At 43.9% G+C, this 26,412-nt stretch overlaps 1 protein-coding gene across 2 annotated transcripts in view; it reads right to left on the bottom strand.

Moving 5' to 3' along the window:
* Positions 1–26,412, bottom strand: part of zbtb46 (zinc finger and BTB domain containing 46) — a 60,506-nt gene that overhangs the window by 14,774 nt on the left and 19,320 nt on the right. For both annotated transcript variants that reach the window (XM_084916776.1, XM_084916777.1), the window contains exons 2-4: positions 24,413–24,633; positions 23,356–24,295; positions 1,225–1,506 (exon numbers count right to left, since the gene is read on the bottom strand). In XM_084916776.1, the coding sequence (XP_084772902.1) occupies positions 1,225–1,506; positions 23,356–24,295; positions 24,413–24,598 (1,408 nt within the window). In that variant the 5' untranslated portion in view covers positions 24,599–24,633. The remainder of the gene's footprint in view (positions 1–1,224; positions 1,507–23,355; positions 24,296–24,412; positions 24,634–26,412) is intronic.

The following is a 26,412-nucleotide window of genomic DNA, read 5'->3' as shown; positions in this document are numbered from 1 at the left end:
ACAAAAACAGGCAGAACTCGGGACAAAAGATCCAATTACTAGACTGTAAAAGCTAAGGAAACAAACACACGAGTTGAATACACACATGCGCACGCACACAAATGTGCCCACGCGGACGTGGACTCAAGCAAATGCATGCTCACACTGGGACACACACACACACACACACACACACACACACACACACACACACACACACAGACACAGTTTAACACCCTCATTGAAGGCAGAAAAAACTGACAGAACAAAGAAAAAAAAAATCTCTTGTTAACACAGACAAATTAAGCACCAATGCGGCCGCTTATTGATCTATTATTGATATGATTAGGAAATGATTTATTACACTGTAACAGGAAGAATTCTGTGATTTAAGAGCTTATTTTACTAATTTTAGCTGAGCATATCAGATTTTAAAGAGAAGAATAATTATTGGTTGCTCGGTCGTGCACAGATATATAACAAGAAGCAAAGATTTGTAGCGAACAAATAGGTGAAGATCACCTTTTTATTGCTTGCTGTAATTGTGTTCTTTGTTTATGACATTTGGTGAGTTTGGATGTATTTGTTAATTTTGAAAGACCTTCTAACAGCTTGCAGAGATTTATATATTGTAGTTGGAGCAATTCGGTAAGTAAATATCTGAACAGTTGCTGCTGCACTGTTGTGTTATTTTGCTGCGGTGAAATACAGCCGTAGACCCACTGATACCCACAAAGAAACTGTCACATAAAACCAAACAAATTTTCTCAAGACAGCACAAGCGATCCCAGCAAAATGTTCTCTCACTGAGTCACTGCTGACTAGTCATCACTGGCATTACCACACAAACTGGTTACACACTCAAGTGGCACCACACACACACACACACACACACACACACGTGCACCAATATGCACACACACTTGCACACACAGGGATTCAGAGTTATCCAGATAACAGTGGCTGATGAGGGAAAGTACTACAACAGAGGAGGCGCATGCCAGAAGCAGTCACGCCTGTATGTTTTATGTATCGCAGGTGACCACGTAAGCAGGTACTCAAAGATAAAGTAGTAGAAAATTTGTGTATGTCTAAGTTATATTGAGGTGTGTGTGTGTGTGTGTGTGTGTGTGTGTGTGTGTGTGTGTGTGTGTGTGTGTGTGTGTGTGTGTGTGTGTGTGTGTGTGTGTGTGTGTATGTGTATAACAATCAGGGTGAGTGCAGTGTTAGTAAATAGTGACTTACAAGACAGGGAGTGTCCTCCTTTGGGCAGGTACTCATACAACAAGGGGTTATCATCTCCCATCATCTCAGCCCGCAGTGACAGCAGGCTGTTCTTACTCATCAGCGCTGCCTTCAGATTGGCTACAGATGAGATTGTTCCACCACCGGCTCCTCCCCCAGCCTCCTCCAATTCGTTGGTGCCCAGGAAGCTGGGCTCTGTGGCAAGAGGCTCTTCCTGTTTGAGGAAGAAGTCGAGGCGTTCGCCACGGCTGTCTGAGCTGTTGGGTTCAGTCACGTCTGCCCCTGAATAGAGATGAAGTAACAGAAGACGGGTGAGGTTCTTGTGCCCTTATACAACTAAAAATGAGTGACATTAAAATGCTATTCAAGCTCAAGCTGGTGTTTTAAATCACTGAAACACTGTTTTAATATATTTGAGGGATTATATGTTTCTCTATAGGATGAAAATTCCATCACTTTTGACACTGTGAAGCATCTCCAAAGGGGATAAACAGGGATGGCCAAACTACAAAAAACAAGAAAAAAAGTTGACACTTTTAGGTTTCACCTGACAGTGATAACAGCCTGAGTGAAAGCACAAAAAAACACCATATTAAACCAATCCTTTCAACCCTCTCAGCCAAGTCATCGTTTACACCCAGTGTTTTTGGTAGCGACTACCAACACGTCACCACTCTGATTCATCCCTCGCTCTCCTCGACTCCCTAACATACCTCATCATCACCAGTCAACAAAAATACAGAGAGATCATAAAGAGACAGTGTGAGAGCGAATGGCAGACACAGACGTGATCCATGTGTACGCGCGTGTTTATGCGCTATGCCTGTGAGCGTGTGTGCTTGAGTGTGTGTGTGTGTGCGTGTGTGCATTTAGCCATCAGACTCGTTGAAAGCAGAGAGAAGCTGTCAGCAGTAGACATGTCGCTGGAGGTTCCACTGTAGATCTACAAGACTGTCAGACCACACTGCTGACGACAGCTCTGCTCAGCACACACACACACACACACACGCAAACAAAAACACACACAAATACAGACACAAACACACTTTTATTACCTCCTAATTGACATTTAGCTGATGACAGGTTGCTTTCTCCAACAAAGAAGTAGACAAAAATACACACCAGGCACATCACTGGCTTAGAGTCTTTGAAAGAATGGCTTGTCTACATCTAAAACAAACACAGAGACTTCTGAGAGCTAATGCAGACTTGAGTCTTGCCTTAAGGAGAGGGGTGTGTGTACATAATTATGTGTGACTGTTCTGGACAGAAACCTTCTGACATCCTAATATATAAGTTTACCGTTGCACAGCGCCCATGCAGCGACAGCTGAAATCACACTCGGAGCTAATGGGGAATAAACAGAGTGAGGACAGTAACTAGGGTGATGCGGGGGCACTGAGAACAGAAACGGGTGGGGAAGCAAAAGACGAAAGAAAACATGAAAAAATATAATGGAAGCAAGAAAACAAAATAGCCCTATTGTTCATTTTAACTACAGTTAGGCAGTGTTAAGTGTTTCCTGTGCAGCCAGTCTGCTGCAGGGGAGTCAAGGTGACAAAGACAGTAGTTTGGCTCCACGTCTGGAATACCGATGGGTATACAGCTTTTTCTCAGCTTACTAGGTCAATGCTGACCACCCTCTCTCTCTCCCTCTCTCACACACAGACACAGGGAAACTGTCAGTCATTTTTCATGCTCGGGATAGATAAATGATCCCAGATCAGATGGATGGATACACGTTCTGTATGCATGGCTGCACATATAGATCTGAAAGGTGTAGAGAGATATGAGTGAGATATTGAGGATGGGGTGCCTCAGATGAGAGTGACATACATACGAAGTAATCAGTAGTCATCAAACGGCTAGCTAACGTATCACAAGATATTAAAAAAAAAATAAGGGTGGGGGGAGTAAAGAGGAAAAAAAAGAGGAGGCATGGGCAGCGTAGAAAGAGATAAAGGAATAAAAAAGGCAAGGGAGTGTAAAAGCGGGGGTGTTGAGCTGTGGAGGAAGCACAGATGATACACACAAGACACACATGCGTGCATCCACGCACACCCCCGTCCCACCCGCACACACACACAAAGTTAATTAAGGAGGGGGTGTAGGGGTTGGCGCACAGGGCATGAGGTGCAGGAATTCATTAGAGCTCTGCCCCCTCCTTCAGTGGGCAGCCCAGCAGCCACAGGAGTCAATCAATAACATAGATCTGCTGTTGGCCAACAACAGCACACACACACACACTTGCACAAATACACACATATATGGAGAAAGAAGAGGCAGACAAATGGAAGGAGAGAGGGAAAAGAGGGTCATCTCTGACCCCTATCTCCTTCCACTCATCTGTTCATTGGGTGAGTGAATGACCCCAGAACGGTTTCCCAGCATCCCCTTAGACACGTGCATCTACAGATGGAACATATCCGCACTCCTTACAGTCATACAGTAACAATCCTTCAGTCACACATTGTAGATTGAATGGAAACGTTATGGAAGAGTGATTGCTTCATGGTCTCCTTGCAGATGCCGGTCTAACTTCTGTCTTGCACAAAAAATATGTGAAATGAATTTTTGTATTTGATGCATTAGTGAGCCACTTTCCCTTGCCTGCAACATGCAGTGCCATATCCTGTTTTTCTGAGGATATACCCACATATCCGGGACTAAGCGGGAGATATTAGAAATTAGTATTCAGCTGATCGCAAACAGGCTTCCTCGCTAAATAATCGGAATATACGGCATAATCCGCCTTTACTTATGTAAGCTTTATCGGGCCTGCGTAGATGCTGTCTTACTTAAACCTCATCCTGTTCTTACAGATAAAATCATTTACCACACCAGAACCAGTCGCACCTAATCCCATGCGCGCAGCTTATGGATTTCATCATACATGTGCCGGGTTTGGTTGAGGATTTGTAGATACACATATTGTGGTATCTTTCAAAGGCAATAGGTTTATCTCGAGTTTTAGAGACACTGTGGTTACATCATTCCTTTGTGCACATATGCCGAGTGTTAACGTACCGGTTGTCATGAGGCAACCTATGAATTTCAATGGCGTGGAATATGGCTTTGAACTGCGTGGTCAGATACAAAAAAAAACAATAGCATTTTCCTCGTCTTTTTTTCCCCCTCCTCTTTTCTTCTGCCTTTACAGTGCAGTGGTCTCTGTACAGTGAAGGGAATTTTCATTTTCCCCTTCATAAAAGAGTCCGAATAATTTAGATTTCTGCTTTCTGAAGAGATCTTCCGTTTAATTTGGTTGCCATGGTAGCCGGGCACCCTTGGCTTCAACATTTATGCTAAATAAAACCCCCTTTTAAAAAGAGAGACAAATATGTGGAAATGGTGGGTTCTCTTTGTTCATGTGTGTGTTTTGCGTGCGTGTGCGCGCGCATGAGCGATGCTGCAAGCTATGCAGGGGCTTGAGTGGGAAAAAGCAAAGGAGGAATAAGACTTGCCTTGGAAATAAAATAGGTGTGCGCTGAACTATACTTCAAATGTGTTATGAGGAATCCTGAATTTATCATCCATTGAGCGAGTTACGGCTAATGGATAGAAGATAGAGTTTTATGCGCTGTGGTTGGAGGCTGCACTGTATCTAAGTGATATGTGTGTGTGTTTCACAAGGGGAGTTGTGTTACTAGAGAGCACGCTTTGACGCAGTAAAAAGGAGGAGAGAGAAGGCCTGAAAAGGGAGGGAAGGGTCGGGTGACCCAGTTTGACCTCTGATCTTCTGTTCTGATTGTGTGTGTGCAGGCGGGTGTTTGTGTGTGTTTCTCGCTACAAATGCCTCCCTCTTCTCTAAATGAAGCCTGACACTGTTTTGGGAGGGAGTTTCCATTTTCCAAATATAAAGATTCTAATAGATTTAAAAAAAAAAAAAGAAAGAAAGAAAAAAAGGCACAAAACTCCCCCAAAAAGATTTCTACAGGTTTCGCACTCAAGTGCACATGACCTGGCTAATGATGGACACGCTCCTTCAACACCTCGAGTCACAAACACACACTCACATAACTCACCCCGCCTTCAAATCAACAGAGACAGTAACCAAACACAATGGAGAGAAAAAGTCCAGGGTGGTTAAGCAACGAGTTACTGAGGCTTGACGACCACAAGAGAGCTGTCAGAGAAGAAAGTAGGGCTTGTGTGCATGTTTGAGTATGAGAGAGTGCAAACAAAGGAGAAAGACTCTCTCAATGTGTATCTCTCCATGCATATATGTGCGCATGTGTGTGTGAGAGAGACAGTGGAGGATACAGAAAGAAGCCTTGCCCCAAGTCGGCCCGGTTAATGGCTTGACCAGCCTGAGGTTGAAAAGGACAAGGCATTACAAGAGCCGTATTGCTCACAAGACTGCGCTGCTGTCCGCGATGTCTGCGCGCCGCCGTCACAGCGTCAAGCTTCCAAATGAGAAAATGAAAGTCTCTCCTTCACCTTTTATTACAAACAGTTCCGTACGCTGAACCTGTGATTAGTGCGTGTTTGTCCTCGAGTGGACAAAGAGGGGAGGGAAGGTGGAACTTGCTTCCTCAGCATGCCAGAGTTTGAGAGGGTAAAAAAGTAATTTCAGCTAAGAAGGGGGAGTGAGGCACTAAAACAGCTCAAGAATTCAGAGGCAATTTAAAAAGCAGTGTGGGAGAGGAGAATGAAAAAAATGCTGGGTTAAAAAGGAGGGAGGATGGAAAGTAAAAGAGGTTGTTATCCTCTCTCTCTCTCTCTCGCTCTCGCTGTTGCTTTCTTTCTCTGTTGTTTTTAGGGACTAGCCGGGCCACAACCTCCAGGAGAGATAGGGAAGGATGGGTGGGTGGGTGGTGGTGGTGGGGAGGTGGATAGGGAGGGCAAGCATAAATCAAGCAGTGCCTGAAGGCTTTAGAGGAGGGAGGGACAGAGGGAAGAAAGTGGTAAAGGACAGGAGAGAGAAAGAGAGAGAGAGAGTGAGATGATGGTGCTGGTAGTGATGGTGGTACTGCTGGGGGCTCGGAGGAAAAAGAGAGAGTGTGGGTGGAGGGGAGGAGAGGAGAAAAGAGAAGAGGAGCACAACGATTGCAAGAGTGGTGGGGTGAGAGGTGGACGGTGGGGTGATGGAGCGTGGGTGGGTGGGTGAGTGAAGGGGAAGCGAGGAGAGGTGAGGGGGAGGTTACAGAGGCTCCGGGAGGGAGGGTTGGGTGGTGACGGTGGGGGCGAACGAGCGAGTGTGAGAGTAGGCTACGGAAAGCCAGCTAAATTTGAAAACGCTTCCCTTTCTCTGTGCTTTTGCCCGTGTCTACATGAAGACGGCAATGCTAAACAACCACAAGATGCAAGCATGTGGGCAGAATTAATCAGGATGTGATCTCACGTAATCTGGCTACGGTGCAGTATCTGGCCACGGTTAACCTCCTCGAGTGTTTTTCCAGTGCATTTGTATTCACGAGGAGGATATACGTGTATTTCTAGGTAGGATTTATCCCTTTTTAAAATGGCGGTCACACTTCAAAGCAGCGCAGCACAATTCATCGACACATCCGTAGGCCCACCTACCCGCAGGTGTCAAGCTAACAGCTAACACTTCGGCCAGCCTCTTTTGCACTTATTCTCGCTTACCGTTTCCTTTCTGTGGCTTACGTGTTATATAAATATCACTGAGCTGAGCATTGTAGATCACATCATTCAACAGTGAGTGACTTAAGAAGAATAAGCTGTCCAAATGAGAACAGTTGGATTTGCTTGATCCTTAATGGATCAGTGCTCTAAGTTCCAAGAAGTTCTCAGACTAAATATTCAGATTGGTTGCTTGTTAGCGTCCATATGGGAGGTTTAGCTCGTACCTTCTGAAGCCTCCCATGCAGACAAAGTTGTGGCAGTGGCACAAACACAAATGACTTTCAGCCAGGTCCTCTTCTAAGTGTCACTTTTACTCGCAGTTTGATTTTCTTCTTGAGGTTGATAATGGAGCTTGATGAATGATGTAGTTAGTGTTAGGAAAATGTCATGGTTGAATTGCAAACTTTTGCAATGCCAAACACACATAGGGCAGGGCTCCATGCTCTGTTTCTTAGGTGCCAAGTTTTTCTACGTATACAAGTGACAACCCTGGCATGCATTTTATATCTACTTAGTCACATGCTTCCCTTTAAAATGGAACAGATGACCTTGTCTGTCATTTAATACACTTTCTTTAGACACACTAAATATATTTGTACCTTTAACTTCTGCCTCGCACCTGTCTGCTCTTTTGTGGACCAATCTGTATTCTGACAGAATAGATTCAATAAAAAAAATGTCAGAACACAGCATACGAGCAGCACTTTTTTTGTAATGACCTGATGTCCCTTTTTCTGCCCTTTTAAACGCTGGTATGCACAGGACTTTCATCCACCAGTAAAAGCATAATGGAAAGTATGTGAACCACTAGTTTCAGAGATTTCTAATGACATACAGGTAAAAACTAGCTTCAGTTCAGTCAAACAATCCCAGCTGGTGGAGGATATCATTGTCAGCTGACATGGGGTGATGGCCCAGCTGATATCCTTCTACACATCCAATTAGAAAATCTCATTTAGGCCACGCTGTTTTGGTTTGCTTTTGTTGCTTTAACTCCTTTGATCTTGTTTCAGACTTAAAAGTCAGTTCTGTGATGCGGTCTTGCTGCCAGCATTCTCGCCTCACGCTTTCTACATATGCACCTGAAAACAGAGCTTTATAGTTAAATATGAATGAATACAGATAGAAATACGAATTTTCTTTTGACTACAGTGGTCATGACTGAATACATTTTTTGGAAAATAATCATATTACGTCCGGTTAAACGTTGTAAGGCTCAAAAGGCAATTTTCTGTTGATTTGAACGCTCGCCATAGTGGAGTTTCGTTTCATTTATCATTCTAAAAGGCTGAATTCTGAAGCATTTTGATGAGCCTTTATTGTTAATTTGCTTTTTTAAAACTACTGGCTTGAAGGATCTCTGTGTGTACAGAAGGCCTAACTAAGTATTCACATCTGACTCATTTTTGATGGTCTGTGATCACTGTGCTTTTTTTTTTTACTTGCCTAATCTTTGGACAGTAGAAAGAGAAAAATATATAAATTAGAAAAAGAAATTGTATCTTAAAGACGGCTGTGTATGCCCCTTTCCTTAACACAAGTCAGTGAGCCACAGTTCTGTTAAGGCCAGTGGACTAGAGATCTATTTTTCTACAGTTTAAGTGTTTGAGCGTGGACAGAGATCTTCACAAAATGCCACAAAGCAGTTGTTTATCCACACTGTCAAAATTAGCTGTGGACGTAGTCTGAGTGAGCAAGTGAATGACTGAAGGAAGGGAGGGAAAGAAGAGCGGGTGAGTGCGTGGGGGATGGAGGATTGCAGGGCTCAAGGTAATCTGGGGAGTTAATGCAGCTTAGAGGGACTGAGAGGAGTGGGAGGGAGGTAGAGAGAGGGAGAGAGGGGGAGTAATGGCAGAGAGAGAGAGAGAGAGGGAATATAAAAATAATAGGGTCAGCAGGGAAAGAGAGGGAGAGAGAAATAAATGAAGATATATCAGAAACAAAAAAGCCAAAGCAACTGAGGGGGTAGACAAAAAAGAGAGAGAGAGAGAGAGCGGGGAGTGTACAAGCTGGAGAGATAGGGAAAGAGAGAGAGCGATCCGAGTAAGTGCGTGAGATAAAGAGTGGGCTAATGAAAGGTAGGGTGAGGCTGAGTGAGTTGGCGGGCAGGAGGGAAGTCGACAGAGAGAGAACGAAAGAGAGCGGGGGAGAGGTCTGCATGGGGAAAGAATGCTGGGTGGGGAAGGAAGGCAGACACGCAGGGCTTTGTGCTAAGAGCAAAAAGAGAGAGCGAGATCGAGAGATTGAGAAAGAGTGAGAGGTTATGTCTTGGATTTATACATGGGAGAGGACCCGGCTCCAATGCCCCCGTCCAGCCCAGTCAGGGTTGTATTTTGAAGGGTGAGTTGGGACACGGAGATATTGAGAGGAGGGATAATGGAAAGTGGAGGAGGAAAATGACAAACACTCAGGGTGGGGATGGTATAGCCTGTGGGTTACTGGTGTGTGGGTTAACACAATATTTGACTCACACTGACCAACAGAAAAGCTCGAGTCTAACTATCCAGCCGGTATAATCTTTTTACTGCTCAGTGGAAATAAATTTTAGACAAGTTTAAGAAGCAAACAAAGTTGGCAAATGTCAAAATATTTCCAGCTGGACATCCTGGAGCAGGTTGTGGAACTATAAATGAGATAAATGGCATATTAATGCCCACATATTCAAGAGAGTTCAGTGGTGAGGAAAAATGGTATATTATATTTTCTTAAAAATATCTCACCTTTCCACAAACTCACCACATAGTTGTGATGGAAGTTTCTGGAACTGATTACAGATACCACTGCCTACTTACCTACTTAAAATTACAACAATATGATTATATCATTTCATTTCAGAAACAATTAGTCATGAAACCAATAATTCAAAACACCTGATTAACGAAAAATCATCAATAAATCATTTGCACTGGACCCAAGTGTACAGAGACTCTTATTTAATGTTTTTAGATTTCTTCAAATTTAGCACTCGGTTATGTGCAGACGATTGCATTTAAATTAATTTGGTTAATGTTTTATATCCAAAGAACGGCAGCTCGAATGCTCCCACCAAGTGACTGCCTGACAAATGTGCAAACACACAACTCAACACATGGACTGCAGTCATACAATACAGTCACAACAGGTGAGCGGGGAGCGGGCGACCAGAACAAAAGTTACTCCACAACCCACCAGTGTCACTGTGCTCCATCCACACAGGAACACTTCACAAAGTGGGAAGCATAGGGAGTTACATGTACTCTGGAGAGCATTAGCTTGCTGTGGAGCTGCCCAGTGACCAGAGAGGCTATTGCCCCTCTTCCCTTCTCTCTGCTCATCTCTCCCATCTCATAACATTAAGACTGTGCCTCTGTGCTTGTATCCTTGGCAACCTGCCTCCAACAATGGAGGCAGAGAGCTCTGGCCTCAGCATGGGAGGAGTATGGTGCCATGGAGAGGAAAAAGCAAGGGCGAGGGAGATAGAGGGAGATGGAAAGCTGGCACGGTGACTGCAGAGAAAGGGAGAGTGAGGGAATGACTGTTTGTCTCATATACAGACATACGAGTGAAAATGAAGGAACAGAGCAAAGGGTTAAACAGGAGAAGGAAGCACAACAGATGAGCTATATATGAGCATATACACCTGTGCTAGCTGCAAGCTTGGTGCTAGTGGATCAGGGGGGATCTGTGTCACTCCTGAGCTGATAAAAGCTGGATGGATCTCAAGATCAATCACGACAGATCTGGACCTTGAACCTCGCACTACTCCACGAGCCTGTCAGCAGTCTGAAAACCAAAATCGACGATTATCTGTCCTAATGCAGCTCTGAATTGTGGTGCTGTAACCAGCGTGGAGCTGATTACACACTAACTGTGCAAATCCAAGTTTGGCTTTCCAAGTATCAACTTGTATTTTTATACTTGACTCAAAATTTTGCTAATCCATATAAGTGATTCATATGTTTGCCAACCTTAGACTCATTAAAAGCTTTTCAAACCAGATTGTGAAAAAAGGGAAAAAAAATGGGGATTTAGTACTAATATTTGTCTGCAAAGACAAAATTTGCTGGGGTTGTTCTGCAGGGGAAATCACAAGGGACGACATGGGAACGACCGCCACAGCAGAATCCCCACAGCTTGTTCCCTCTATGATACAAATATAAGGGATAAGAAGTGTAAAAATCACACTGCATGGACGGAGGGGAAAACCAGAGCAAGGGACGCCTGCATAAAGAGGACTGTGTTCATTTCTCTTCCCCCACTGCACCCGAGCTGAGCCATTGAGATTAATTGCTTATGATCAAATCAGCAGAAGCTGTGCAAATTAAAGAGCCCCCACCCCACCCCACCCCAGCCCCCCACCCGCACTACCCTCCTCCCTCACCTCCAAAACATCTCCCACCCATCCCCGTGCCAGACCCAGTGGACACTGCGTGTGATGAGCTGCAGAGCTTATTCAAGGCTACAAACGTGTCATTTCCTCTTTCCCCAGAGAGGAACAGAGAGCAAGGAAAGGCCTTCAAATGGAGCAAGGGGTCGGTCAAGTAGCGCAGACTATGTGCGCGCACAAATACATGTTCAGCTGTATGCACAGCCTCGTACAGAGACACACGCACGCGCACACATGCACACACTGAGTCAGTACCCCAAGCAGAACTGCTGATATCTCACCCCACTTCTCAAAAGCGCTTCGCTCCCTGCTTCTCCCTCGCTCTCTCTTTCTCATTAAGAAGCCATTAGAGGAAAGGGCAGCGTGAGACCACATGACCTCTTCCTAACCCCTGTAACCCACCCTTGAAAGGGAGGGAGGGAGGAATAAAGCGAGGGGGGAGAGAGAAAGGGGGCAAAATATATAAACAGAGTTGGACAGCAGAAGAAGGACACAAAAGAGTGAAATGAATAAAAAGAGAGGTGAGCAGTGAGAGATGATACAAAGAAACCCCACTGCAACAGAGTGATAGGTAAGCGGCAGAAATACCTGAAAATCTGTGAGAGGTCAATTTTACTTAATATTTGGCCATACAGTAAGCTTTTATAGTGATTTTGGTGTTTTTCGGCTTCTATCAAAGCAATCTTAAGAGTGATGCAAGACATAATCTGAACTTGTGTTTGCACTGCAAAACAGGGACATTATGTCACTGTACCACCAGATCTTTTTCACTTGTTCTAGTAAAACATTTTACGCTCACTGTGAGATGATTAGACATGCTGTTTGCACCGGGCTCAGTGGAAGGATGGAGAAAGATAGAGGAGGTATGTATGAGTCAGAATGGAAGAGAGAGGTAAAGAGGTGTGTGTGATAAGTATGTAGTGATTTTAGAAGAAGGGGATAATTTGGGAGTGGAGGGGAAGACGGCTAGGCTGCTTCCTTAGTCGGACACAGGAATGTGGAGCGGGCGGATCCCAATGTGTGTGTGTGTGTGTCTTTGTGTACGCATGCATTTGTGCTAGACAGGAATCCCTAACCCCCACAGACTTCGGCTCCACTTATCAAGGTCTAAACAGAGGGGTATGAAGGGGGAGAGAGGGAAGAAGGGTCTGGGTGTCCTCCGCTATCAAATCTACCTCTCACCCCCGTTGCTCGCTTTCTTCTTTCCTGTACAGCACACAGACACACACACACATCTACAAAGACACACAAAACTAAACCTTCAAGTTGGATGTCTCTGAGGCTAGATAAACTACGGGAAGGCCAAACAGTCTAACCACACAGAGGGGAAAAGAAAAAAAAAAGCCAGGGTCACAATTACATTTCCACCATATACAAACTTTTCTCTATCTCTTTGTGCCCTCCTCAAACACATGCTCACTTACATATTTACCACCACGTTCCACTGCCTAACTTCTCATTCACTCTGACTTTATCAGAGAGGTTTAACCGTTTTTTTATGGTCACTCAGGCGAGGTGTAGTGTCAACTGGGGAATTTGATGAAGGAAAAAAAAAAAGATACGGGTACAGTTGCTGGGGCCCACCTGAAACAAGCCCGTGACCCAATTCAGATTCAGATTTACTGACATATAAGAAAGAAGGTTTTAGGGGGTGGGGCAGAAAAAAAGATAGCGAGGAGATTAAGTGGATCAGATGAAGTTATTGTTTGCATGCTGCTGCTGGAGCATGAGGGTAGCGAGGAGGAAAAAGTTGCGAGGCGAGAGGCAGAGGAAGGTGGAAACAATGAGGAGTGTGGGCAGGCAGGTGATCTGGGGCAAAGGGGTTGGGGAAGAGTGGGAGACAACGGGAACAAAAGGAGACTGTGGCCTCCTTTTATCAAACTATGTTAAGGGACAGCAAGGCACAGAGGATACAGAGACCTGGAGTCCTGACGTCAATTCTGGGCTAACCGCTGTTCTAACAGGAGAAATATGTCGCCGTAAGTTCATCAGAGAAAAACCCATCGATGTTACACAGAAAGGCAATGCTAATACAAACATAATGAATATAGACACTTGGGAAAGGAAAGACTGGCCTGTGTTTGTAACCTCTGACAAACCACCAACAGTGTGACATCACTTGTTTTTTTTCTCTCTGCAGCTTTTCCCTGATGTGTGTTTACATGTGAAAGAAGTCACACAGCAACTAAAAGCAGGCCATTTATAGGTCCTGCTGCTCTTTTATAACAATATATTATATTGCATTTATTGTAACTGAGTGAGAAAATTTAGAAATGAACATTTTAGTATGAATTATGAATCATGTTGGGTATTTTTTATGGCGCTAGCACTGATTTGTGTTTAGAAATGTAATAGCACATGTGTTATCATCATGGGATGATTATATGAATTGTATTGAATAGTGGAGTGTAAAATCAGGAGGAACTGCTTTCAAACTGCAGTGAGGCAAGGCAAGAGGAGTTTTTTTTATATAGCACCTTTCAAACACTACAGCAATTCAAGCAAGTACAAGATTAAAAAAAAAAAAAAAAGCTTTATTACAAAAAGGTATCATTGAATTATTTGCATTATTACAAATGTGACTATGCACTAGCGTTAAACTTTTGGAACCTAACCTGGAAATTCTGGTTTTACACAAGCAAACAAACTGACACAGATCCTGCTGATGAGGAGGAAGTTTAACCCACAGCTCTGCCTTTATTTGAAGCCCATGTACTCAATCTGAAACCACACACACACACACACACACACACACGGCCGCGCGCACACACAAACGCACGGCACAAGAAGTGGCTGTAGCTCCAGTGTACGAGATGAATGAAAACAGAAGTGACAGCGTAAATTGACAGGATGGTTAAAAAAGGTCCAAACAGACGGAGGGAAGGAGGGATAGAGGAGAGAAGAAGGGGAAGAATACTTGTGAAGGACAGATAGTGGCTTCCAGGACTGTTTTCAACAACGTCACTGTAACTATCAAACCCAAAAAGAACCGCACACAAACACACACACGTACACAGCCCAAGCCATAATTGTCCCCTGTGGTGATTTTGGCCTCTCCCTCCTAGTTTCTCATTGCTCTTGGCCAACTCTTCTGTATCTTTAACACTTTCTTTTTTCCTTTTTTTTTTTTTTTGAAAGAAAGGCAGAGGGGTGGGAGGTGGGGGGTGTCACAAGAGAAGGAAAGAGGGATGAAGGAGAAAGAAAGGTCTAAAGGAAGGAGGTGTAGAGGGGTGTGACAGCGGAAAGGGGGAATGAAGGGAAGGAGGGAAAAAGAGAGAATGAATGTGTAAGAGGAAGGGAGACTTTGCCCTCCAGCGGGAACACTCCCACGATTGTGTGTGTGTGTGTGTGTTTGTGCGTGTGCATGCTTGAGTGTTTGTGTGCGAGTTGTGTCACAGCCAAACCGACACACCCACAGGCTGTAGACCTCTATATCCTGTTCGGGTTGTCCGTTTGTCCAAACATCATGCCCTCCTCCCCCTCCTCTTCCTCATCGCTCCCCTTTTCTAACTGGTCGGACAGGGGTAGAGGCTGCTGAGGGAGTGGGTACAGTAAATAGAACAAAGCCACCTTTCTAAAATAAACAGACTGGGAAAGAGGAACTTCACATTGACTGAAAATGAGAGAGAAAGAGAGCGCATGCATTTGACTTGATGAACTTACTGTAAAGTACTTTATTTTAAGGTTAAACTCTTTCCTAAAGTTGCAGCTTCTGCTTCTACATGTCCGTCACTATGTCGGCGTACGTGTTTGCCCCTCTTTCGCTCTCCCCCACACTTCAGTATCAGTATCCTGCCTGCTTGCGCTCGACTAACTCTTGGTAATTTTTGGGTACCATGTCACACACCATGAGCTAGCAGTGTTATCCAGGCTCACTGACTACAAGGACCATTACTGGATATCAGATCACTGGAGGAGGGAGGCATCCTAGCGCACATCACATCACATCTCATGTGTCTAAATCAGGAGCTTTGTCATGGATCCTCCATCAAAGAGTGGAAGCAGGAGCCCTCACTCATATGTAAAACCAATTTGTTTTTAACATTAAATTGCAAGTTAACAAGTTTATTACAAGTGAAATTATAGAGTTTGTCATGTTTCTTACGCAGTTTTGTCCTGTGCCTGGCCTTCTGCACAGCAGCACCTTGAACTTATTCAAATGGAGCATTTCATGTGTGAAAAAACTTTACCGTATAAGGAGAATGGATTTACAGTAAATAAGTTCCTATTGTGGCAAATTAGGATCAGAAGTTCCCAAATTTAATTTTAACTGTAACACTATGACCCTGTCAGTTATCTTGCAACACCTTGAGCAATTCTGAAACCTGTGCAGAATGATGGACATTAAACTCAGTCAGTTCTGCACACCCAGGCACGATACAGGGCAACTTACTTCTCCTTACTCATTCTATCATCATTATTGATAATCCATCAAAAAGAAATGCCTTTAAATCCACTTAGAAATCACAGGACCAAAGTGCATTAAAAACCACACGGCTATGTGTGTCTTCACCACAGACATCCACGTGTGCACTTCAAAGTGTAGCTGCTAACTGCTAATAAACCGTTACATTGCAGTAAAGTAAATAAATGCAGCCCACATTTAACTTTACACAATACCCACCTTCTGTGCTGCCTACCTTCTATCGAGCATTAACAAAGAAAGTCAAAATCCAGTTGTAGTAACGTTCTTTCATGTTGTGCTTTCACTATCTTGATATTTTTTGTCTTTTGTCTCTCTCTCTCTCAGACACACACACGCACATACTCACTCACAGACACACACGCGCGCGCGCACAGCAATGTGTCTGAGTAGTTAAAATGAGATAAGGTAAGTGATAGGTAAGCAAAAATAGAATATTGTGAGGTTATAGTGAGGTGTGCTTGCAAGGCAAATACTATTTAAAAAATCGGGTTTGACACAGATTTTGGTATTATTGATTTTTTTTAGGCACTGAACAAGTAGAGTAAAACAAGCTGTATGCGGTCGTTGATATGAAAGGAAAAATGCGTCTCCGAAAGTCAACAGGAAAGCAAAGACAAATCAGTAATCGTCTTCTTTTTTAAAAGATGAACCTGAGCGTTAGAACAAATAACTGATAACTGAGAGTATAACAAATGTGTCGTCATGTCTAACTTCATAGGTGTGTGTTTTTGATCCGCAACCACAGACGTTAAATTTATCTTCCAATGAAGTTTGAAGAGTTGCGTGTGGATGTGCCGGGGCCATGTTTTAGCTGTGGGGGTACTGCTATGAATGTTTAACCACAGAAACCTCTTGACCCACCCACCCCTGCATCGTGCCAACAGGACATCCTGTCAGGATGCATTATGGGTAGTTTAATTCTGAGACCTGTGTGATCAATGCCAAGATGTTTGTGTGTGGTGCGTGTGTGTGTTGGGGGGGTTTATTTGGCCACATTTTGAAGTGAGATATTGGGATTATACTACAGAACATTTTAGAAGACATTTCCAGCTGCTGCATGTATGCGTTTACATACCCGCGCTTTAGTAGGTGAGAGTCTACAGGTTGTGTGTGGGCTGTGGTTGACTAAAGCACACGCGCTGGCACGACCCAAGTTCACTCAAGGTGGGATGGCTAATCTTTAACCCCCCCTCAGCCAATCTCCAACAACACACACACACAAACATACGCAAACTATATCCTTCCCTTCTTCTTCTTCTTCTTCTTCTTCTCCTCCACCCAGCAATCCTTCTCTGGATTGTTCCAGGGGCAGGAGGTAGAGAGGTGGGGGGTGCTGACGTTCTGGAAAAAAGCCACGGTCAGGAGTGGGGAGGGGGCAGCTTCCTGTCCAAAATGGTTCTTTTAAAGCCAGAGAAGTATAAATAGAGCAGGTGTCAGTATTGAGAACTCAGAGAGAGAGAGAGAGAGAGAGTGCTGTGAGAGAAAAAGACAGACAGCAAGAGTGTGAAAAATTGTGTGAACGTGTGTGTGTGTGTGGGGGGGGGGGGGGGGGGGGGGGGGTGATGCCGTGGTGGAGTAGGAGAAGGGGCTTTTAGCTGGTGGACTGCCCGTAATGTCCAGCAGGATGTGAGGTCATATGACAAAGAGGGCTGGTGGGCGGTGAGAAACGATTGGTTACCACAGTGATAATGGAACTTTTTTTCTTTTTAAATTTAGTGGGGACTGAAAAGGAGATGGAAAGAGCAAAAGGGGAAAAAAGAGTATTGCAGTGTTCTGTCACAACTCCCCAGAGAACATAAAAGACCATACAAGGGGGCAAATGAGTTTGTGTATGTGCGGTAGCAAAGGACAAAAAGGGGAAGGAGAGGATGGAGGGGAGAAGGGGGAAACTGAAGGAGGTGGGGTGAACAGGCCGTAGAAGTCAATAGGATGGGAGGAAAGGTCCAAAATCAGCTATGCAGTCAGAGAGGACAAAGCAGCAGAGCAAACAGAGGGTGGAGGAGACAGAAAGAGGCATAGAGAGAGGTCTGCAGTACAAAGGCGCAGAGAGACACAACTGATGATAGAATGACGGCGGAAAAAATGAGAAAGATGAACCGGGAGGCACGAGAAAAAGTGAACTGGAGTGAGTGAAAAAGTGAATCGGGGGGATTGACAAGAGAGGCCTCAACATGATGTAGTTATCTAACCCGTCATGTGTCAAACACTAAGCCATGAAGAAAGGGGTTAAAAATTAAGTCTACACAGTCTAAAATATTAAATCTATTTTGGTTTTTAATGAAGGAGGAGTGAATTAGGGACGAAATATGAGAGTAGATTATTAAACCGTGAGCGAGGAGATGGGAGAGGAAAAAGTGGAGAGGTGTTCGAAGGGTGTGGGGGCTGAAATCTGTTCATGGTGTTTTAAATATTAAACCTATTTCAAGTTTAATGAAGTGCAAATACTATGGGGAGAGTCTTAACTGGAATACAGAGAGGAAGGGGGCGAAAGGGGGATCCGATTCATTATTTCAAGTGTTCACCTTTAGACTGCCGAGACTTGGGGAGAGGAGCGCAGGGAGACGAAGAGGGAAAAAAAATTAGAGAAAGTTTATGCGGAAGTGCAAAGTAGAGGGCAATTTTGAGAGCACCTGTCTGCGGGCCCCCGAGTGGCTCCAGGAGGCTCCGGAGCACGAGAGGATGAAAATGTGAACTCGAGGACGCCAAAACACGCAGCGCCAACTGCAACGCTTAAGAGCTCGCGCGAATAAACAGGACGAGCTTCTATGGAAAAATGATTTCACTCTTTTTAGTGCATCTTTGTGGGTATATGTGTGAGCGAATGTGAATAAGTGGTTTAGGAGGGGAACTCTGAGGCCACAGAGCAGAGAGGAAGAGAGTCAGATAAAGATGTTGGATTTCAAAAAAGATTCTCGATGTAATCAATGTGCAACAGCTAGAGGGAAATGGAAAGAACAGCCCACGTGTGATTGAACTGTTCACGTCTACATAATCAAATGCTCTAAGCTGTGTGTATGTGAGCGTGTATATCACACCGGCCAATGCCAAAATCCCCCAAGCTGCCGCTAAAGGTCACTGTGTGTGTGTGTGTGTGTTTTAATACCAGCAAAAACACACGCAAAAAGTATTTCCAGTGCCGTTATTATGTGGGATAAAGATCAAGTTTGTGTTTGCCCCAAGTATAAAAGCAGCAAGAATTTTTTTTTTAAAATCAATCGTTAACTCGTGTTTTCAGCAGCTCTGGCTTCTTCTCAGTCTGAGGGGGCAGGTTCAGAAGAAAGGGTGACGTCTGCCTCCAAAATGTCATATCCACCAACCAAAGAAGTGACTCCTACTTTAATAAAATAAGTAAAATGAGCACAGACGGCACATAATGTCTCAAAATGACACTCATATAGTCACAACTTAGCCGTCTTTCTGATATCTGGCGATATCTATAAATACTGTATGAGATTGTGTGTAGTGTGCACAATCTTACGTTTCATGAGTTGCCAAGAATATTATCGCTCATATGCACATTTGAGGTTCACTTTCATGGTTAATAAAAAAATATTTAATATTGTTTAATCAAACGAACTGCACTTAAGTAGCAGCTCTACAGTCTTGTAGACCACTCACAGCCGCATCCACTAACACACTGACACATCGAGGGCAGCCAGGGCTGGGGTTGAGTTTCTTGCCCAGGGACACTTTGACATGCGGACTAGAGGAGCCGGGGATTGAGCTACCGGCCCAAGATAAGCAGACTACCAACTTTACCTCCTTTAAACACAGCTGCCACATTCATCAAATTGATTAACCGATTGCACACCCTTCGTGGATTACACAAAGAGAGGCTGACTCAAGGCCCCGCAGAAGAATATACTAAACTGATTAAAAAAAAAAAAAAATTGACTCCTGATATTCAAAACAATGTCTTTGATTTGCTGGAGCTTTCTAATCCAGGTCTGGACGAAGCAGCGGGGGCCAAACTAAAAATAATCTTGGATAATTATTCAAAGGTTTGAGACGTATGCAGGCAAAAGAAGTACAGACTATTAAAAACTCTCTTCTTCAAAAATTGTCACCTCTAATATAGTATTGTGTAAAAAAGAAACATACACATGTTTCAGTTCCCTGAGATGTAAGCGGGGCTGGTTTCTTTTCTGGCTTCACGTGTGATGTTTCAAACATTCGTGGCGGCAGACAAGGTGAACGTAAGAAATGTGGAGATCAAGCGTTAGCACGGGAGAGAAAAGGATGCTGAGTGCTTACTGGCCTCAATAATGACATCAAGTGAACAGAGCAGATGCTTGCAATGGAAGGGGATCTAAAGAAAACAAATCCTAATTCCTGCAGCTGTTTATGTCAACATGGGCACATGGCATTTTCATGCACGCTAATACACTGAGCCTTTACGCAGCTGTACATTATCCTTATATTAGAGAATGATCCAGTGAAATCCTCATGGTTGTGCGTCATATAAGCGTTTCTAATAGCAAAGCATAGACACTGATTACAGATGAATGAATGAGAGAGGGAGAGAAAGAGTGAGGGAGAGAGTGTGTCTAGGCACTTCTCATCAATAAAGAATGAAGCAATTAAGCTAATCTAAGACTGAAGGTGCCCTTTCTCCTGGATACCCTTTATGGCAAGCAACAACTGGACTTCATGAAACAACACCCTCACCACACTAACTAACTAACTCTAAACCGTTAACCTACCACCTCACAATAAGCACATTTAGCAGGCTTTGTTGTATTAGTAACATTTATTATGTCTGCATTTTTATTTCAACGTGACTGATTTAACACCTGCTTGCAGTGTCTTGGCTTACTGTGAGAGTGAATGGAATGAATCATCATCATTATTATGCATACTTGTCATGTATGCTTTTTCTTTTTAACTGATGTGACCATTCAGAATGATCCCTGCAAAAAAACCCAATAAAAAACAGCCTATAAGTCAATCAGCAGGAACTCAGGCAACTATTTGGAAAACTTGAAAATCGTTTATCAGGCAAACATTAAATGCGCTCTGATTTATATAATTGGCAGTAGGGTAAACTGCGTTCGATCCCACACGTCAGTAAAACTAATGAAGTAAAGAATGAATGACTCAGTAATTACAGACTTTATTGCCTAAAGAATACAGTAGCAGACCTGCCATGGTCACATCATCAAAATAATGCAGCGTGGGCTTTCTATTTGTAGGGATAACAATCGCAGCAATAGGCTGTGTATGTACGTGTTTTACGTTTGTTGGGTCTGTTTGTTTTCATCTTTAAATTAATATTATTTATGTGTCAGCGAGAGCTTTTAGTGTTCCATTATTATAAGCTCTTTATTTGTCAAGTAGCAGCAAAGAATCTGTCATAAAACAGACGTAACTCTTTGCCATCGCTGTAACGCTTTCTAATATTATATTTGAAAAATCTGTAACAGAATCATGTGTCCCTTTCTAATTCTTTGGCATTTCCATACAACTTCACTCCTGATTGTGATCTTTGCCTGGAGGTGACAAAATCCTGGACTTAAGGGGGACTTAGGACTTAAGAACACTAACTCTCATAAGCTCACACACATCCTGGATATTTTTACCCCTGACTTTGTCAAACAAACTTGTGGACATTACACATTACGAGCAGAGGAGCACTCCCACAACCAAAACAATTCACCACTCCCCGTACAGGCTCCCTGACTAATATCAGGCCACTAAACTTGTTCAGCAATCCCCTAAACTTTTACTGAGCACACAGACACCACCCACTGCAAACGGACTCAATACACAATATGGTGTCACACATCCTGATATAAACTGCCGCTGTTAAATCTCAAATAAGCCCACTGGTAACATGATGTTTTACTGCTAAATGGCATCCAACTGAAGGAGACCCAATGCTTCCATTCTTCGCCATGCTGAGCCCAGTCCCAAAACCCGGGTGAAAGCGAGGATAAATGGTTGCCTTTTGGCGAGCACCAGGCGAGTCTACACCAGCAGCAACACTAGACTTCCTCTAACCTTTAGGTGAGACAACACCTTTCTTATTAATGGCTGCTTCACCACAGGCAGGCTTAAACTCTTCTTTCCACCACAGCTCAGAACCATGGTTATAGCCAAGGGACTTAATAGAGCCATTCACCTTGTGAGTGCATGTGGTTCTGGCACCGTACTACAATCACAAAATCAGGGACCTGGGACATTTTTATTAATTTAATCAGTTTACTTTTTGTTGATTTCCAAAGTGGGTTTAATTAGTTTTAAAGGCCTTTTTTATTATAACATGGGGTTGTTTACCAAGGGCAAGAAATTAAGAAGAATTCTGTCTCCTCATGCTTTTGACCAAATTCAATCTTTCTTTAACTTAAACTTCTTTTTTCTGAAGTATAATTTTTAATTTCCATTTCAGTTTGTGAAAACATTTTTTTGTTTTTCACATCCACTCTCGGTTTTAGCTTTAGTAACCGCAATAACCTTGCTTAGAAGACTTTGAGATGCACAGCCTAACTCTCGTAAGCCCGGTACGATGCACTCTCCAACGTGCGTTTCTTTTTGTCTCTGTCGTTTTTCCTTCTCATTACCCCTCTCATCTGCCACTCTCTCTTTCTTTTCCCTCCTCTCGCCCTTTCCAGAAGGTCCTTCCCTAAACCCCAGAGAGAGGGGAGGAGCTTGGGATGGCGAGGACGCGCTGGTAATCCGTGCAGTGACCCAGGTCAATTCAATTATCCTGTTTTCTTTCGCTGCGCGACGCGTGTGCCCATTTCACAGCCAACTCCCTTAATGCGCCCAGGATTAGCTTCCCTTACTTTTAATGATCTACCTATCGACGCCTTGGGCTTCACATAGACATACACACACACGCTCACACTCGCACAGAGGTGAACGAACACACACACACACACACAGGTAAGTTTTTCATGTATAAGTTTTAGTCTAAAGGAATTCACTAAACACACAAGGCCGAGGATCAAGACAGGCTTTCTCAAAATAAAATATGTGTTCATGAGTGTGTTTGCATATGCATTTGCTTGTTTATGTGGGAGTGTGGCTTACATAAACTGCAGTAAGGAGAGGATTTCATTATCCATCTGCATTTACCCAGGCTTCACCTCACACCTCCAAGATTTGAGATAATCATCTTAGGCCTAACACGTTAGTGTATAAGCTCGCTAATCTCAACCCCGGAGGAGGAAAAGAGGTCATTTTATACTAGTAAACTGTGGATAGCTGACATGCATTGAAATACGCATGCAGGAATGAAAGTATTAGGCACTAATGCACCGTATTGTAAAGTGTCATGCACACTCTAATGCACATAAAGTCAACAAAGCCATTTAATTGCTCCAACACATCTACTGGTCTGTTGGTTAGAAGATGGCTTTTAAAAGATAAATTAGATTTTGCTACAGTTAGGTGTTAGGTGACACTCTCACCCAATTAAATAACCTGATCTTATTATCTCACCAGTAATCACTAATTACATGACTGGATAACTAACTAAGTAGGGACCAGCATTGTAAAACTCTAGCAACTCCAGGACACCCTAAAGCCTCAAAGTCATCAAATCAGCACCACAAAGGGCTTTCTTTAGCCTCCATCCATCCTACCAGTTTTGAGAGCCCGTCCAATTTAATTCCATCTGCTGCTGTTCTGTTGACCTGATAATCTAAAGACCACATTTCTGACCTGAAGACACCCGGTTTGTTTTCACTATTACTGCTTTTAAACTTTCCACAAATAGGAGAAAGTGTTCTAAGCTTGTCGGTCCTACCTGGGATATCCTGCCCATTGTAGTTCCATCCAGCTACAGCCAGCATGGAGGGCAGAGGAGATCCAGGCCTACTGTCTCTTTCTCTCTCTCTGTCCCGCTCGCGGTCCCAGTTCCTCTCAGCCTGCTGGGTAATATGTCTGACTGTGTCCTTGTTCTTCCTGTTCTTCCTTCGCCCTGATCCTGACAGAGGTTGCCAGGGCCCTTCTCCACCTCCTCCACCAGGTCCCCCAGTCCCTTGCTCCGCCTGGCTTTGGGCTGCCCCCCTGGGAGTGTCCCGGGGATGAGAGGAGGAGGCAGGGGATACCTGTTCCTCTTTGACAGTGATGCCAGGCCGATAGTCATGAGGCCATGCAGGCTGAGAGTCATGGCAGGCTTCTTCCTGGCTCTCATGGCTCTTCGGTGGTTCTTGGTCCTCCTTTCCATACGTGCTGCCACCCTCATGGCAGCTGGCGATGGCTGAGTCCCCAGAAGAGTTGGCCGGGCTGGTCCGGCGAGCCAGCCAAGGAGAGGTGCTGCGACCAGACATGATGGAAGCAAGGGCTTCAGACGCCATGCCCACTATGCCCCCTCCGCCTCCTAAACCAGCTCCTGCAACACCTCCTGCCCCTGGTAGACCAGCTCCTCCTCCACCACCTCCAACGCCCCCGCCTCCACCTAGGCCAGCAGCAGCCACAGCGCCCATTTCAAAGTCGGCCAGCTCATCAGCCATCTCTGAGCGGATGCTGATGTCTAGTGCAGCCTTGATGAAGCTGTGGCAAGCCTGGACAATATCTGTCATCTGCAGGTAGCTGGCAGCTGACATGACCTCAATCACATTCTTACTGGTGAGAGCAAGGTGCGCCGAGTACATGAAGTCCAGGATGGCTTTGAAGCCTGTTGCTGTGACAATATCCAGATGAGTGACAGTAGTCTGGTGGTGAGGCTCTGCCCCCTTTTTAACCTGGAGGGTTATAAGAAGGAGTATTAACAGCAGTGGTTTAAAAAAAATATTTACCTCATGCTATAAAGGACAAATATCTGTAAAAGATCATTTTTTTGCCCCAACGAGGTCTCTTACCTGGCAGTAAAGAGTCTTAAAGTAGCGTGACGATCCCAGGAGGACATTCTTATGAGCTTTGAAGATCTTTCCGTCCACAATGACACAGGCATCGCAAAGGATGCCATGCTGCCTCTGCTCATTGAGCTCTCTGAGGAGCTGACGATAGTGAGAAGAGATCTCCATGTCCTCCTTCCTGTTGTTCATCTGTGTAGCTGAACAAAAGCCTCTCCTCCAAACATCTGCCGGAAAATTAAAGACGACGTGCAATCAGTCAACTAAATCTGCAAAACATATCAAAATATTTTAAGTGTACCATTCGAAATGTACAGTACGGACGTCTGGTTTCTGCAATGCAGAGAAATAGATAAATATGTATATATAGCAGCAATAGAATCTAATCCATTTTTGCAAACCTTATTTAATTTTCATGTAACGAGGGGAGAAAAAAATTGAATTTAACTGAACCACTCTTTTATAGATGAGCCAGGGTAAGGATATATCAGTAATGACTGTGACATAAAAAAAAAAAACAACCTGACATCAATGGAAACCACATCTCAAATGCCGTAGTTTGATGTCTAAAAACAGCCCAGTAACAAATAGTCAAAATTCTCTGTGTTTAAACCGTGTCTGACAGGTACATTTATGTGTGTGTGGGAGTGTGTGTGGCTGCGAGTGTGTGTGTGTGAGAGTGAGTGTGTGTGTGAGTTTGTGTGTGAGAGAGAGAGAGAGAGCATGTGTAAGCTCATTAAAAATGTCAGTTAAAAAGTGTAACACTTTCACAAAACAGTTTTTGAGGGAGCAAACAGACTCATTTAGTACGGACCACTTCACCGTTACATATATCAATAAACACAGCCTCGGTTCCTATTTGTTTTATTTATTTATTTTTTCTCGTTTCCCTTTGACTATGAATATTCAATCAGCTGTCTAGTTAAGACAGAAATCCACTCTTGAACCTTCACCTCAGTGTTTGTGATCTTGCACGGTTCAGTCAAGGTTTGCGAACACTGAGGTTTTTTTTTTGGTTTTTTTAACTACAAAGAAAGGACCCTTAATGACAAATTGTGGAGTGGCTTGACTGTCAGGGAACAAAGATCTAACTTTCATGGTGGTACAACAGGAAGACTGTCATATTTTATTGTTATTCTTGCAAATTAAATCCCATAAAAAAGCTCACGACTTGAATGTTTACAATCTCTTATCTCATAAGAGAGATTCTACTTTTAGCCACACAAATAACAATTTCTGATTTGTCTTTTTGTTTTTTGTTTTTTTTTATCATTTTTTTCCTTTGAATGTAGATGAAACAGTATAGCCTGCTGTGCACAGGTTAGGTGACACATAAGATGTACTGTGAGCTCAAACACTGGAGAAGCGCTGCAGGAAAAGGCCATAGCGAGGGGAGTGAAGAAGGAGACAAAGGGAGACGTGAACATCGTTATGTTGAACCAGGGAAGAAGGTGGCAGGAAAACAAAGAGAAACCACATTAAGATTTTTCAAATACAAACATGTACATGCACACAGAGAGAGAGAGAGGGAGGGAGAGAGAGGAAGAAGAAGACCCACACATGCAGGCAGTACATTAGCCAGAGCATTAGCAGCCGCCGCTCCTGCTCTTGTCTCGGTGAGGGCTAAATCGTGGGGACGCAGAGTGTTACCAAACGCAGCAGTGATTTGTTTTGGGAACGCCACAGCTGTCAGCTCTCATGGGCCATTCTAAGAGATGACAGCTCGGGTTGGCCAAGGTGACAGCAGCGTTTGCTCGGGGGCCGGCACACTTCAGGTCATGTTTAGCAAAGCTCTGCTCAACCTGATGGCTTGTAAGATCAGATAAATCCACAGTGTCTCCCACGTCCACTTGGACAAACACACCTCCTATGAACAGCAGTGGACAAGTGGATGGAGTGATGGTGACAACTAGTGAAGCCTGCCTTGCACAAGTAGAAAAAAAAACAATCAATGCAAAGCACGTTCAAAACCTTTCGCTGTGATTGGTGTTCGTCAGAGAGAAAAA

Source organism: Perissodus microlepis, chromosome 20, assembly GCF_051167445.1.
Source record: "Perissodus microlepis isolate ML-2025 ecotype Zambia chromosome 20, ASM5116744v1, whole genome shotgun sequence".
NCBI classification, from domain to species: domain Eukaryota; kingdom Metazoa; phylum Chordata; class Actinopteri; order Cichliformes; family Cichlidae; genus Perissodus; species Perissodus microlepis.
The sequence above is the reverse complement of the archived record's forward strand: the minus strand, read 5'-3'. Positions and strand labels throughout refer to the sequence as shown.